This window comes from Pelecanus crispus, chromosome 13, assembly GCF_030463565.1.
Source record: "Pelecanus crispus isolate bPelCri1 chromosome 13, bPelCri1.pri, whole genome shotgun sequence".
NCBI lineage: Eukaryota > Metazoa > Chordata > Aves > Pelecaniformes > Pelecanidae > Pelecanus > Pelecanus crispus.
In genome coordinates this window covers 1,420,818-1,436,183 of record NC_134655.1, presented here as the reverse complement: position 1 = coordinate 1,436,183, position 15,366 = coordinate 1,420,818, and the positions used below count along the sequence as shown (strand labels likewise).

Genomic DNA, 15,366 nt, shown 5'->3' with positions numbered 1-15,366 from the left:
AGAATTAGCTCACTCTTTTCATGCTTCTGCTTTGGCATAAAGGCTTCAAACCTTGCTTTCTATAACTAGAAACGTGTTTTTAAAAAAAAGTTTGGTTTTGTGTTAATGGCATGCTTAGGTAAAGTATTGTATTGTGAATAAAATAATATTCTCCTTTTTTAAAGGAATCAGGTTGATAGTGAATCATCTGAGAAATGGCCGCACGCCTCAGATTGGTAAGCTAAGGACTTAAATGATGCTTTATGAAGATTTGTCTTGCAGAAATGTATTTTCATAGATATTTCTTCTGAACATTACCCAGGAAGACATGAGACTGTTCCTGCATTAATACTAACTCTAGAGATATTGACGTTATTTTCCAAGGAATCATTTGCTGCCATTTGTTCCAAAGAGATCCGGGAATGCTCCACCTCTGCCAAGAGCACCAGTGGCTTTCTCAGTGCTGCCAAATCGATTGGTCTGGAGATTTAATTACTCCAGGATCATTCCTATATGCCTTATAACATTATTCTGTGTTGTAGTGCAGATAAAGGCCCAGCTGAGGTCCCTGAGATCTACTAGACCGTTGTAACCTCTTTCTACGATAACTGCGTTGAATACAGGAGGTTAGAATACGGAAAGAGTAACATTTTGCTTAGCTAGGAGAAATGTTTGGACATTACTGTTAGGAGTACAATTTATTAAGCTGTTCTGCTGCATTACTTGTGGTTCTTGTTTATAGAGAAATTTCTACCTTCTGAAATATTTTCTTATTAACTCATACTGAGCTTGTGGAAGACCAGTGAATCTCAGATATTCAGGAAACAAAGAAACAAAAAAAAAAAAACAAACCCAATGTAGCATCATGTTAGACAGCATGAACAAGCTGTTGTATCTTCACAGCACAACACTAGATAGGTAGTAATCCATATCCTAAAATCGATATAATCATGTGTAGCCTGGCTTTCTACCCGCATTTTTTAAAACAGCTCATTAATCCAGGTGCAGCACTGTTAGCTGCAGTTACGCTGATTCTGTCATTGAGTTGGTTCGTTTAGTACTTTCCCAAGAGGTGGGTATACTAGATTGTATTGCGTATTGTAAATGCGTACTAAAGGTTATTTAAGTAGTCTGCTTCTCATCACCAGTTAGGATACTGTCCTTTACTTGGGCGAGTGGAAAACTTTCATACAGAAAAACCTGGCCTGTCTGATCCGTACTGGTTGGAAATGATTCTGATATTCAGAGGCAGACAGAGGGCGTCATTCTGCCACTGTAAAGCTGTGGTTCAGCACATCTGAGTGCAGTGCGCAGTTCAGGTGCTCTCATTTTATGAAGAACACACTGGAATGAGAAAGGGTACAGGGGAGGACAAGTGAAAATATCGATGGAACGGAGCGACTGGCTTTTGAGGAGAAGCTGAAAAGGCTAGACCCCTCAACAGGGAGAGGACGCCGCAGAGGGGAGGGATGTGATTGAGCTAAGAGGATCAGGAAGCTGATGAGTAAAGCAAATGCAAAACTGTTGTAGTGGGGGAGTGCAAGGAGTGAGCTGCAGAGAGTCCGTAGACTCATGTATTCTTTCTGTATCGTCTGTTCTCTTGCAACTGTCAAAACCAAATAGACCACTGGGCCAACCCATTACAACTTTTTTTTAATTATTTTAATCAGACCGTACTTTGCATGCACCATTCTAAATAATTGTTTACGTCTTAATGTAACTGAGCAACTGCAGTGAACTCTAATTTCTGCTGTGGATAATTGACACTTTGCAGTAGAACGTTTGTTTAAGGACGTAGTACTTAGAAACTTCTGAACAATTGTCGTCTTTGTGTGGTTTCACTGGGTTAAAATTCCCTTCAGCTCGATAGTATAACTGCAGAGGTGGGGGTTTGTGTAGCAACAATAAGGAGCAAATCTATTTCCAACCGGGACAGAGCATTCTTTGTACAAAAGCTTCCTCAGACTCGTTGCTTGTACGTTCTGTGTTGGCGGTAAGGTCTTCAGGCTCAGTCCAGTTAGACAAGTGACCAGACCGGAATCTGTTAATTAGTAATGCTAGCCACTGATTTTAAAAAGCTTAAAAAAAGAAAGAAAGAGCTAATGACTAGTTAGTCAAAAAGGGTAAGCCTTGCCTTTACCTGATTGTTTTCTTGGCATGGAGAAGCCTATGTTGCACATGCTCTGGAAATGGGTTTGTCCTTGCTAATGGTGACAGTTTTCATATTCTGAATTATCTGTGCCGCGTGGCTGAAGCAGGTTCTGTTTGCGTTACCATCAGGGCAGTTTGTCGGAGCCAGTCCTCTTTTTCTTCCGTACTACGTGAGCCACTTGGTTACGAGGCAGAGTCCTGCCAAATATCGACCAGCATGTGAGCCGTGTGGACCATTAGCATGTCTGAACTTTTAAGTTACTGCAATAGCACAAACGTAATGAAGGGTCTTTTGATATCTGAATTTAGACTCCTTCAATTAAACTAGCTACTGGCTAGTTGTGCAAAATTCCAGCACATTAAGATCTCAGGAAGTCCAGATCAGTTTACTTGCGCAGTTTGTTGCCGTACATCTGCTTGCTAAAGTGCTTTTCTCCCTCTCTCTGCAGGCTGGTAAGAAATGTACGGTGATCGGCGGGTCAGGATTCTTAGGCCAGCACATGGTGGAGCAGCTCCTGGAGAAGGGTTACGCGGTGAATGTGTTTGATATTCAGAAGAGATTTGACAATGACGGAGTGCAGTTCTTCCTGGGAGACCTCTGTGACAAAGAGGTACAGACTAACAACAGTACATGACATGGGTAGATAGAAAGGATGTCTGCATAAATAAATATTTGTCAGCTTAGCGAGCCTTGCCTGAAGCACTAGAACACCTGAAGGCATTGCACAGGTTGTAAAAGGGTACGTAGATATGCCCCCCAACCTTTCCCTGTGAAGTCAGTAGCCTCAGCAGTTTTTTTGGAACCCTCTTCCAGAACATTTAAAGAAATATACTTGACGTCTCCTTGAAGCTGACAAGAACAGAACTTGTTTCTGTACTATGATTTGCATTACTGGTAGCCTAGATATACAGTCTAATTACAGTCACTGTTGATAATTGAGAACGGCAGAATACATTATTCCTAACAGTTAAGGCACGCTAAGACCTCTTGCCTTAACTCAGATGTGCACGAGCCTTGGCAAAAGCACTTGCATGCACTGTGGAGAGCCCTCTGCCCCCCCAGTGTAAAGTGTCACGTCTCAGAGCTTTATGACAGTCATCTCAAAGACAGACAGTGCCGTGGGGTGCTGTTGGCTGTTAAACCTGCTGCTTGCTGAGTTTCCTAACTCCTGTCTCCAGGTAGTTTTGAGTCTCGTACCTGCACTTGAGACTATTCCAATTAGTTAAGTCTAGATAGCCTCCTGGTCTCAGAAAGTTCCCACGTTCCTCTCTGGAAAGAAAAGATGATTTAGAGCTTTCCTGCCTAGCAAGAAGGAGAGGACGTTGTGAAGATCCTGGATGCTAATCCTTTATGGAAGGGACGTGACTTCAAATTTAGCAGTTTTGTTTCCATGAAAAAAGAACTCTGTTTTGTTTCCTTCCTTTTTTTTATTGTCCTGAGTAGACACTACTGCTGTTGCTTCATTGCTGTCTCCTGCTATGTATCTTCTAGGCTTTGCTCCCAGCTTTACAAGGTGTGTCAGTGGCATTTCATTGTGCATCACCAGCACCTTCAAGTGACAACAGGGAACTGTTTTATAAGGTGAATTTTATGGGAACCAAAGCAGTCATTGAAGCCTGCAAAGAAGCTGGAGTGCAGGTAAGGGTAGAAAAGACGCTGATGTGACTTTATAACGACCGCAGCATCGACCAATTTAAGTCTGCTTTGATAGAGGGGCAAAGGTCTCTGAGGTACTGAATTCCTACTTGTTCCGTGAAAATTAGTAGAAGAGAGAGACTGTTGGTCTCCCACTTAGTGTCTGGTGTAAGCTCAGCCCGTGCTTGCCACAGAAAGCGTACACATTGCAGTCTTCCTGACTGCAGGAAAAGCATCCATTAAAATTTGTCCTACTAGACGTCTGGGAATCACCCACGGGAGAACCACGACTGACAAGTGGATTCTCTCATGCTTTAATAAGGGGGCAGCTCTAAAGATAGCTTTTCCAGCAGTGGGAGTATTCATGGCATCTATTACCTATGTGAATTCTGTGACACAGAATGAGAAGGAATGCACTTGTGCCATAATCTCAGTATAATTTGGTTTAGAAAGTAATTTGCCCACAAAAGAAAGAGCCAGAGGAAACCAGGCTGCTGTTCAGGCAAGTTTTTTGTTTTGTTTTGGGTTTTTTTTTTTTCTCCTTATGCTATTTTGATATCACACGAGTTTTCATTTAAATTCTTAGCAAAATTTTAAGCACAATGCATGTGAAGATCCCTTGCTTATTCTGGGCAGAGATGTTGCCTCCAAAGCGTGCATTTTGCGCAGCGTCTGTGTACAAATATGGAAGTGGTGATGTTTAGAATGAAATGATGTCTATCACATAGGGCTCCCAGCCCCACAGTTTGTTGTTTATTGGGTTTTTTTTCCCCCCTCGTATAATAAGCTGTTGTAGGAAATGGGCCATGTGGTGCTTACCCTCAGGCTTAGTCTGGATTCTGGCAGAGCAAGGCGTTAAGTCTTGTTGGAACTTGTTGGGTCTAGTCACCTTTCTATTACAATGTCGATCTTGTTTAAAACCACATGTTTCTGGTTACTCAAATATATCACTGACTTCCTATTTTGAATCCACTAGGGTATGTTTTTATCCCACAAAACCATCCAAGATAAGATTTCTTTTTTGGTTTAATCTACTGTGATAGTGATATCATCAAGATGAGCAAATATATCTTAAAAACACTCATTGCGTGTTAAGTGCTAAAATGTGCCAAGCCAAGTGGGCACTCTGATTTTCCTAGAGATGTTTTCCCCTTGACTGGCTGCCTTGGATGTTTGTTGAAATGTTTTAATCTTCTTTAGGTAGCACTAAACAATGTGACAGAGTCAATTAAAAGAGTGGGAGTTTTCTTACCTGCAGTTTTAGATCACCTTCTGTTAGCCCATGTTCTTCTAGACTTCATTTATTATCTGTAGAATTAGTTGATTAAACATTATTATTGTCTTTACTCAGCCTTTGTAAATAATGGCCCTTTTGTCTTCGGCTTTACACAACTGTTTTCTGTCACATCTATTGCAGAAACTGGTGTTAACTAGCAGTGCCAGTGTAGTTTTTGAGGGCACAGACATAAAGAATGGATCAGAAGATCTCCCTTATGCAAAAAAACCTATCGACTATTACACAGAGACGAAGATCCTACAGGAGAAGGTATTTGTCATCATATGGTTAACATTGTTATTTTCGATGCTTAAAACTGCCCTTCTAAAAGTAGGGCATGCCCTAGGGGACACAACAGACTCTTCAGGACTGAACAGATCTCTCTTGTTCTCCAGAATCTCTCTTTCATTAAAAAGAAGTCTCTTGTTCTTAACAGTTGCAGAGAATATCTGCGCAGAAACATGCATAGGTAGCAATGCCTGCCAGAGTTTTCAGAGTATAACTGAGATAGAAAAGTCCCTTCTTTTAGACAAATCTGTCAGATTTTAGCCCTCTCATTCTCAGCATGGAGGCTAGTGAGCTCTGGATTCATTTGTTCTGTTACGGAGAGGTGTGGCAGGCGGCTGCTGCTTGCGTCTCTCGCGAGTGACCCGCATCCTTTTCCCTAGGCATGCTGATGCGTTGGTCCAGGGGACGCTTTCCTAGCAGCTGTCTAGCAGTCCAAACACATAGGTACTCAGTTAGGTCTTCCTTGGCTGGTGAGACTCCGAAGTAGAGAATAAGATAAAGCTGTGACATAAATTACCAGGTGAGTTGAGTGAAATAGTGCATTACACTACAGAGGTTGTTTCTAGAGAAAGAATAAAAGAACTGGCAGAGATGTCGCTTTCGTTGCAAAAGCCATGTGATAATCCCATTTCTTAACTGATCCAGCTTTGTTTTAAGAGCAGCTGAGGGGACTTTTTTGCCTTCTCTGCTCCTACTGGAAGGCTGTTTCAGAACCACATCTGCCTGATTTGCAGCCTGAAGTTACAGTTGTGGTTGTGAACAAGTCACTGGGGAAGGAGGAGATGAGATGGAGATGTGGACCGAGTTAAGGAGCATGCCAGCCTAATAGCATGTTGTAAGCTAATGCTATTGGCCGGATACTGAAAATATTCTTGTTAAAAAAGGTCTAAAAATTTCCCCTACGTCTGAATGTCCACTGCTTTGGACATTTGCAGATCACCAGTATCTGTTCTATTTCAGATTCTTAATGCTGCAGTATTTGTGGTTAAAATATGGTATTGCAATGTTTTAAATCAAAGCAAACAAACATTTTTTCAAACTTTGTTCAGCGGCTTGCATTTCAGTCGTGGAAAGTATCTATGCTTTTTGTGCAAGAAGAATTTAGACTTGCTTCCCCACTGAAGCTGGCAGTGTGTCCTCTAAAGTCAAGTATTAGCCTTTAAGAATTTTTCTTATGTGCCTTGAAAAGAGCTTAATTGAAAATGCAGCATAAAAACACCTGTTCATTCGCAAGCATAACCACTTTGCAGTAAAGTGGACTAATAAAGTGGAAGCTTATGAGTAGCAAGTCTAGCCCAATGTGCTTGTAACTATGCCTTTGTTTTGGGTGAAACAGTGAAAGTATTCAGTGTTTATTTGTATGCACTGCATTTGTACGTATACATATTTTTAATAGAAAATCCAGCAGCTGTTAAAAATGAGTAGAATGCGTTGTTTGGAAACTCCCAATAGAATTAAATCTTCTTCAAAGATGCCTTGCTAAATCTGCTTAACACTTGGTGCTGCTGGGAAAATGGGATCACCCCTTCTGAATGTGGTCGAGAAGGCCCATGATGGAAATCTGCCACCGATTGATGAGAGAGACAGAGATTGAATTGCTTAGTGTCCTTCTTTTCCCCAACATGTCCATAAAGAATTCATGGAGTGGAGGAACTTTCAAAGCTCCTCTGGTTTCTGTGGTTTTAAATGAGAGAGGCGAAGAGTTCCTTTCCTTTGCCTGTCAATTCATTAAGCGTTCAGTAATGAAAACAGATTTTTGTCTGGTTGTCTCATTAAAGTGGGAGAAGAGATGGGAACAAAGGAGGGATCCTTTGTAAAGATATGGGTGGACAGTAATTCTTCCACTGATGTCTTCCCAAGGAGATGGGGGAACGCCCACCCCCTTTAATGATGACCTTGGAGTATATTGCCAAGCCATATTTTGCTTCCCAGCCTTTCTCCCCTGATTTGGTTATCTTTTTTTTTTTTCCCTACAGGAAGTGCTCAGTGCGAATGACCCAGGCAACAATTTCTTCACTACTGCTATTCGTCCCCATGGAATATTTGGTCCTAGAGACCCTCAGCTGGTTCCCATCCTCATCCAAGCAGCTAAGAGCGGCAAAATGAAGTTCATAATTGGGTGAGCAAGGCTCAGTCTTTTTATAGCTTGTTAAAACTGATGCTGAACCTACAAAGCCCTTTTGGAAGGGCATAATACTCAATTGGTAGTGTTGTGGCATGGAAAAAAGCACTTTTCTTTAACTTTTCACTTGTGATCCAGGATTCTTTTTTTAAAAATCCTTCTGTGTTAAGGACTCATGCACTCGGGTGGTAAGTGTTCATGATGCAAAAAGGAATATCAGTGGGGAAAGCTGACACAGCTTGAGCTGTCTTTGCATTGTCTAAAGAGCTGGCCTTTTAAATATGAGAGAACTCATACTTGCTGTTAATTTAATTAATATACACTTCTGGTATTCCAGGTTCTTGCAATTAGAAAGCCTATATGTGTGTTTTAATATTTCTGATTATAAGATCAAAGATATTTGCCTTGTTATTGAGCCTTGCAGAACTTCTAGTGGGCCACTGAAATTTTAGACCAAGAAATAGCTGAAGCTACCACTAAGGATATTTTTATCGATTGTATTACGCTCTTGAACAGAAATGTGCTCTTCAGTTTATCATAGTTTTTTATTACATGCAAAGAGCTGGTTTGTGTGTATATGTGCACATGTGAATATGTGCTTGGGGTAGAAGGAAAGAAGGGAATAGGGTTGTGGGTTTTTGGCTGTTGAGGTTTGGTTTTTTTGGTTCTTATTCTTCTTTACAGTTCATTTCTGAATTGATCTTTCAAACTGATCTGTGAGCAGCAAACCTACACACACTCAAGGTTTCCACTTCGTGCAAGTCTGCATTCTCTTCCAGCTCAAACATGCCTTCCTCATTTGAGTTTTCCTACCACTATACAGACCTGTATATCCCTTCCAAGAAAGCAAATAAAATAGCCATTCATCCGTGAACGTAGAAAATTAAAATGATTCTTTCTCAGAATGTCAGATGGCAACAATACTGGTTTTATGGCCAAATGAGTGTGGTGATGGTGTTGTAACAAACCATTTGTTTGATTTAGCTGGACTCTTGAAAGCAATATGCAGATTCATTTCCATTTTCTGTACCTGTGTAGCAATAGATTTAACACAGTGGGTTAAATCTGTTTTAGCTAGGGCTGAAGTTGGCTTCTTGAGGGACTAAGTTAGAATTTTATGAGCCAAGAAATTCATAATTGAAAGCTTGTCCTTAAGTGACTTTCTTTGTGCTAGTTACCACTCTGTTTCTATTTGTTCTGCTTCTGTGGATCACTCTGCTGATGCTGAGACCTGTAGAATCTGCAACACCCAGAAACCTGGTAATTTGCGAGGTTTTAAAATGGTACTGTTACAGGAATGGAAACTTTGAGGGCCTTCAAAAGAGCTGAGACAGTAACAGCCTTTCCTCTGTCTCCAAAATAACATGTAGCAATTGCATCTCTCTGACAGGGTATAGCCTGAAGTTGCAGCACAAAAGAGTGGGAGAAGAGGAAACTTGGAGTAAATATATCTTGTGTGAAAGTCCTTCCTTTTGCCACAAGCAGATTTTCAGCCTAACTTGCCCTAGGGCTAAACTTCTTCCTTTTGTCTGCGCAGGGATGGGAAGAACTTGGTAGATTTCACCTATGTGGAAAACGTGGTCCATGGACACATCCTAGCTGCAGAAAATCTTCAGAAAGACTCTCCCCTGTGTGGGAAGGTAGGGAAGGACCCAGAAAGGGGAGGGGAGTGGGTTTCCCCTGGCCAAACTTCATCTGCGAGCCTTGCTTGGCTTCCTGTGTCTGCTCTGTAGTTCGTGCTGATTTTCGTCTGTACTGAACATCTCTCTTGGAGATGAGTGGAACTAGCACACAGAAATGGGTCCATTTTTTACTGTCTGTGGGTATAATGAATGGTTGCCCATCTGGTGACCGCTGCGTGCAACCGCATGGGTCATGTGTGTACGCAACCGTATGTATGGACGTACTTTAACTTCATGCTATAAAAATCCTTGTGAAAGGAAATCCGGGCAGAATTGTGGGCAGCCAAGATGCATACGTAAGAAACATAGTTATTTAGCTTTTACGATAGAGTTCAGAACAGGAGAAACTTTGGTAGGTTTTCATGGCACCACTGTGCTGCGGGCATGCACTGTACGTACAGCTAGGCTGCCTTAATGTGTTTGAGTTGTGTTGTGCCATTCAGTTTGTTTGACCATTTGTGAGTAATCTTAACCTCTGGAGTGTCAGAAGTCGCTGGCTTTCTTAGCAAAGAAGGGGTTCATCACTTTTCAGACAGAGGTGGTTGGTGCAAAGCAGTGTCTCACAAAAATGTGTTCTCAGTCAAGTCAGGGATGTCAGTCTCCTCAGCATGAACGTGAGATGGGCCATCACAGAGACAAATTTGTGAAAACCGTAATGATTTTGTCATCTGGCTTTTTGTCTTCCTCTCTTTCAGGCATTTCATATCACAAACGATGAACCAGTTCCTTTCTGGGCTTTCATGTCCCGTATCTTGACTGGCTTGAACTACGATCCTCCCAAGTACCATATTCCCTACTGGCTGGCATATTACCTGGCCCTGTTCCTGTCTCTAGTGCTGTGGCTGCTAAGTCCACTGGTCACCATCAAACCCACTTTCACCCCGATGCGGGTAGCACTAGCTGGAACGTTTCACTACTATAGCTGTGAACGGGCCAAAAGAGACATGGGCTACAAACCAGTGGTGAGCTTGGATGAAGCAATAGACAGGACTCTGCAGAGCTACCCCCACCTACGCCGGGCTAAGGCCTGAGAAGTCCTAGATGGATTTTTTTTTTTTTTTTCCTACTTGATTTTTGTAATTGCTTTGGCATCTTAACGTGAACACCGAAGGAAATGTCACTAACTCTCTGGAACAGGGAGTTTTCCTGAAGTCCCTCCTCCTCCTCACCATTATCAAGACGGCTTTATCTGGGTTGAAAAAAACTCAGCGTAGGAGCTGTGCTAACAGTTCTTTTCTTTGATGTGACTTCTTGTTTTGAAACTGCTGCTGAACCCTATGGACTATGAATAAACACCCTGCTGTGCCCTCTTCAGTCCCAGCCCAGCACATCAGCATTCCTTCACCTTCTCTCTCCACCCTTGTCCTCTGTTTTGTTGCTCTGGTGATAACAGCCGCCTCTTCTCATAGCTGCAGACCGGTTCATGAAATACCTCTCTTGACTGGTCCCTCTCTGTGGTTTGGCTTTTCTCTATAAAAGAGCGATGAAAGAGAGGCTCATGCCAAAAAGGAGTTCTGCCACCATCTCTTAAATCATTGAAGCTAACTTTGTTATTCCCTCCATGATTGGTGGGTGATTTTTGGCATCTTACTGAGCCATCAGAAGGAAACCTGAGAAAAGGCATGCTAGGCCTCTCTTTGTAAGGAAGCATGTGCCTTTGTTTCTGCAGGAGCCCATTTCTGTTCAAAAATAACCCAAATAAATCAAGAAGGGATGACTTCCTAATTCTGTGTTCCATCTTTGAAAGGGCAGATCCCATTCTGAACATCTCAGCATAAACGGGATTTTAATCGTTCTCTTTGTGGGGGGAGAAATCTTTGCTGTGGCCGTTGTCAGGCAGCACATACAGTTTTACCATAGCTCGCTCCCTTCCCATAAGAACTACGTTGGTTGGAAGATCCTACTGCACAAAGCTCTCATCTTATCTGACATGTTATTGCTGGTAATGGTGATTTTTGTTGCTTTGACCACTTAGTATGTGAAAAAAAACTCTTTTCCACAAGAAAACGATTATCATAATACTATGTTCACCAAGCTGGTTAGTTTGACATTTATAGTAAGCGTTTACCCTATAATCTTTCAAAGTGCTTCAGTTCTGTTCTGTTTCCAAATGAAGAGTTTAGGTTAGAGTTGGAACTTCCCTCCGTGCCAGTTCCTGGCTCCCCAGGAGTTTTGATGTTTCAAATTTCAGAAATTTCCATAAAGCTGGGCCCACTTCTAGGTTTTGTAATGTAGTCGACTGATGCTAAACCCGTAGCTCGTTAGAAGAACGGCCTTTTGTGCAAATGGCCAATTCAGATGCACCTCTGCTGGGTGCAGTAGAGGTAGCTGCTAAGCCCGAGCTGGTGAGTACGGAAAGCCCGCTGCTAAGCCCGAGCTGGTGAGTACGGAAAAGCCGAGGACAGCGTGTTCTAGTTCAGACGCAGCGCACAGAAAAAATGGTACTGCTTTTGGGACTCACGGTGCCGCACAGCAGAGAGCTTCGGCTCATCTGCAAAGTAGGGGTAATGCTGCCCTCGCACAGAGAGGCGGTGAGAGAATAGGATTGTACTGAAGTGAAAGGAGCAAGCACTGCAATTACTTCAAGTCAAGCATAAAAAGTAGGTGAAAGCACGTTTTGGCCTCTAGATGGCATTTCCCAGCTAGATCTGCCTTGCAGCTTCAATCGGTCCCAAAAATGCTGTGTCTCAGTCCTTGGACACAGTTCCAGTGGCGGGTTGCTCGTCTGCCCGTGTTTTTGGAGGACTGTCAAGGTAAGAGGTGAAGGTAACAACCAGAAGGTGCTACAGAAACAAGAGGCGCTGGAAGTTCAAGCCTGCTGGATAAAAAGCAGCAGGCCATATGGTTTCCCTCACGTGTCTGGTTAATACGAGAAGGGTAAACCAGAAGTTTGCTTGTATGGGGGCGAGCAGTTTCCCAGAGCTGGGCATGGAAAGCAGCATTGCATCATGCTGAAGTTGGTTTGACTTGGTGCTCCCTATATAATTAGGTCAGTTCTCAGCATTTCTTCTGGCAGGCCGACTAGCTTCTGTTTTCCAAACCAAGTAAACAGGCATTGATGCTTGGTGGAGCCTGACATTGCTGTGCCTCTACCCCTGACCACAACAGAGGAGGAGCCTTGCTTTATCCGTAGCCTCTTCTATCCCTGATCAAGCCTCCTCCTCCTCCTAACTCATTTTCTCATCCCAATAAACACCTGCATAAGACCCATCTTCTGTTTTCTGGCCAAGCCAATGAGATCCTTCTGTGCTTCCCTGCCTGTGATTAGTTTGCCACACCACCTCTTCGCAACCTGTATCGTGTGTGTGTGTCAGCAAGCAAGCAAGCAGGAGGCTACAAAGCAAAATTGCCATTATCAAAATTCCCTTCCAAATATCTAGGGTCAAATGCAGTTGCAATCTGTCGTTCTTAGTTCCAGTAACGCTCAACAGGAGCTGCTAAAGACTTCAAAGACTTTCCTAGAGCGCTCTTGTCAAACTTCTTCTCTCTCACTTTGCTGTCCTGGCTTTTTCTTGTTGCAGCTCCTAATTTTGCTGACCTGAGACTTTTTGGTTTGACAAGCAGTGGGAGAGATAAAGGAGATATCTTCTGTTGCTTACCCTAGAGAAAGGAGAGGGAGGGAAGGTGAGAGAGGAATAAAAGTGCTTTTCTAGGTGGAGTTCAGGTAACCAAGAACCCCATTTCCCCTCTTAGAGAGAGATTGCAAAGGGGACATATGCACAGGAGGAGTGTTACGCTCTACGAAATACCTTCAGTCTTGCCCTTAGAGTGTGGGGGAAGCTCTTGTCCAGGCACACCTCAGTGCCAAAAAGGAAAAAGGGCAGCTTGGTTGTAGTTACTTAAAACAGGTAAGAGCACCAATTGATGAAAAAGCAGGTCAGAGATTATCTTGCATGTCCAGTGAGCAAAAAGGCATGGAGGCAAACTTAAGCCAAGCCTGAGGCGCATATGTGGGAGGTTTCAGGTGGAGGATAACGTTTGCATCACGCAAGCATGTGGTTACCGCTGCAGAAGCTCGGTACCTTCAGTGACTTATAAATACAGGGACCTACCGTGCACTACAGCGCTCACATGCAGCCTTTGGTGAAGCGGTGAAAGGGGCACCTTTTCACTCAGTAGATCCTTGCATATGTTACTCAAACCTGGTGATGCTGGTGATCACCAAGCGCTAGTGTGACTTTCCACACCTTTCAGCACTGCAGAGCCAAACATGGCAGGAGGGGGCTGGACTCTGCTCCTTGAGAGAATTGTTTACCAAGTTTCGCTAATGCTTGTGCAAGCCTTTGGAAAGTGCCAGGTCCACAGATGTAAGTGATGGTGCAACTTGGCCCTTCTTACGGGAGGAAAGCAAGCGACTTGTTTGCCTCAGAGCCCAGAGGAAGCTTGCTGAGCTGGTGATGAGAAATAACTAGGCATCTCCCTACTTGCAACAGAGCGTGTTTGAGGTGTTTCTGTTAGCAGATTGCACATGTTGTTTTACTGCCTTAGCAATGCCACCAGGCTGGCACTTAGCCACAGCCTCTCTCTTGCCCTGCATTTGCTGACAAGATCCTTTTGTCTCGGCGCTGAGAGCTCCTGACCTCCTGTGCAGGTGTGTCTTCGTGCCCATGGGTGAGATTATTGTATTCTAGCACTAAGCAGTCAAGGGTATGCGATTCTGTTCTGCTACCTGCTATTAGGAAGGTGAGGTCTGGCATTTTGGCAGTGCTTTGTAATGACACCTCATGAAAAACCAGTTTGATTCCCTTGTAACAAATGGGTGTAGTGGTTTTACACCCTTCTACTCATCACAGCTCTCCTCAGTCTCTACTGAGGCTTTGGTTTTCTGTCACCTTGGCAAAGGCCCAAAGGATTGATGGGTTAGTCACCTTCCTTCCACCCTCAGTGCAAAGATGGGAGCCAGATAGTTACACAGGAGAAAATGTTATCGAAAAAAACAGGGAACATTCCAATGGAGTTCGGTGCTTTGGAGTGGTGTCGACTAATTTTTCATGACTAGAAAATACTCAAAAAATTTTAAGAATATATTGTAACTGTTCAAATACAAGCTGGACTGGTCAGGGAGGCTGCATGCCTCTGGGCTGAAGTCCATTGCTGTCACAGGAATGACAAGAATTGCTACGCTACTCGGTACAACCACCTTCCCATAAAATTGGCTGCCTGGATTTTGAGAGTTGAGCGGGTTCCTACCTCGTAGACATCACTGTTTCTAAAGGTATGCGTACTGCATCTCTGGAAAGGAACGGACTGTATAGAGTTACGCAAACTGGTTTTAAACGGGCTGCTTCTGGAAGCGGGAGCAGTGTGCCCATGGCAGAAGAGAGCTCAGATTGGCCCTAGCAAGAGGAGCCGACAGTACAGGCGTAGCTGCGGTTCACAGCCGGCCAAACCTGCTGGCCTGACCTGCCTTGCTAGCTGTGAGCTCCCCTGCGCTTGCCCCCGTGGCTCACCCACTGCCGTTTGGCTGAGGGATCCTCTCCGCTGCTGGACTTCAAGAACCGGAGAGCTCGTCTGTTGATGTTTCGGAGCACTGGCAGTGTTTAATGCCCACTGCTCTTCCAAACAACACCCCAAACCAGCCCACCCCCAACCAAAAAAACTCTCATTGGAAAGTAGTTTGCAGCTCCGTCCTCAATTTTTCTGTTTTTATTTCTTGGATGCAAGTGCCCTTCATACCTGCCGCGTTCTCGCCTGGATAGTTCTCTTACACTGCGGTCAAGTCACTTCTGTTTCTTTTTTTAAATTATTTTAATTTTTTTTTTTTTTTGCCTAAACGGTCTGAGTCCTTTAAATCTTTTGCTGTTAGGCATTCTCTCCAGCCTGCGAGTGGTTTCTGTGGCTGCAGCTTTCTTGTGTGATGTAATTCTCATGTCTCGCTGATCCCAAATGATCTGCTTTGCAGTGCGCCAGGAATATAAGGGAGGCAGTCAAACAGCAGTGAAACAAGCATCAACCAGTGCTAACTGTGAAACATCTTTATGAGAGGTGCTTGTGCTTTTCTCGTAAAGGAGATTCAGGGAGAATCCATTCCTGGTAAAAGTCAGATACTCCAGGCTGAAATTTTCCTACAGCTTTTATGGAAAAATAATGTTTCCTAACTGGAGATGGGGGGAAGAAAGGCTCTTCCTCCCTGCTGCTCCTCACTCCCCTGCTGCAGGAGTGTGCGTGTGTGTCCCTGGAGAAGGTTGTGCTGTCAAAACGGAGCGACAGGCCGTTCCTCCTGCTCGGGGCT

At 43.6% G+C, this 15,366-nt stretch overlaps 1 protein-coding gene across 1 annotated transcript; it reads left to right on the top strand.

The window, feature by feature from the left end:
• The first annotated feature begins 194 nt into the window (after positions 1-194).
• On the top strand, positions 195-10,165 carry NSDHL (NAD(P) dependent 3-beta-hydroxysteroid dehydrogenase NSDHL). The gene is made up of 7 exons (XM_009492554.2): positions 195-215; positions 2,580-2,741; positions 3,623-3,769; positions 5,184-5,312; positions 7,307-7,449; positions 8,990-9,092; positions 9,830-10,165. The coding sequence occupies exons 1-7, from the start codon at positions 195-197 to the stop codon at positions 10,163-10,165; spliced, it is 1,041 nt and encodes a 346-aa protein (XP_009490829.1).
• Positions 10,166-15,366: the final 5,201 nt, after the last annotated feature.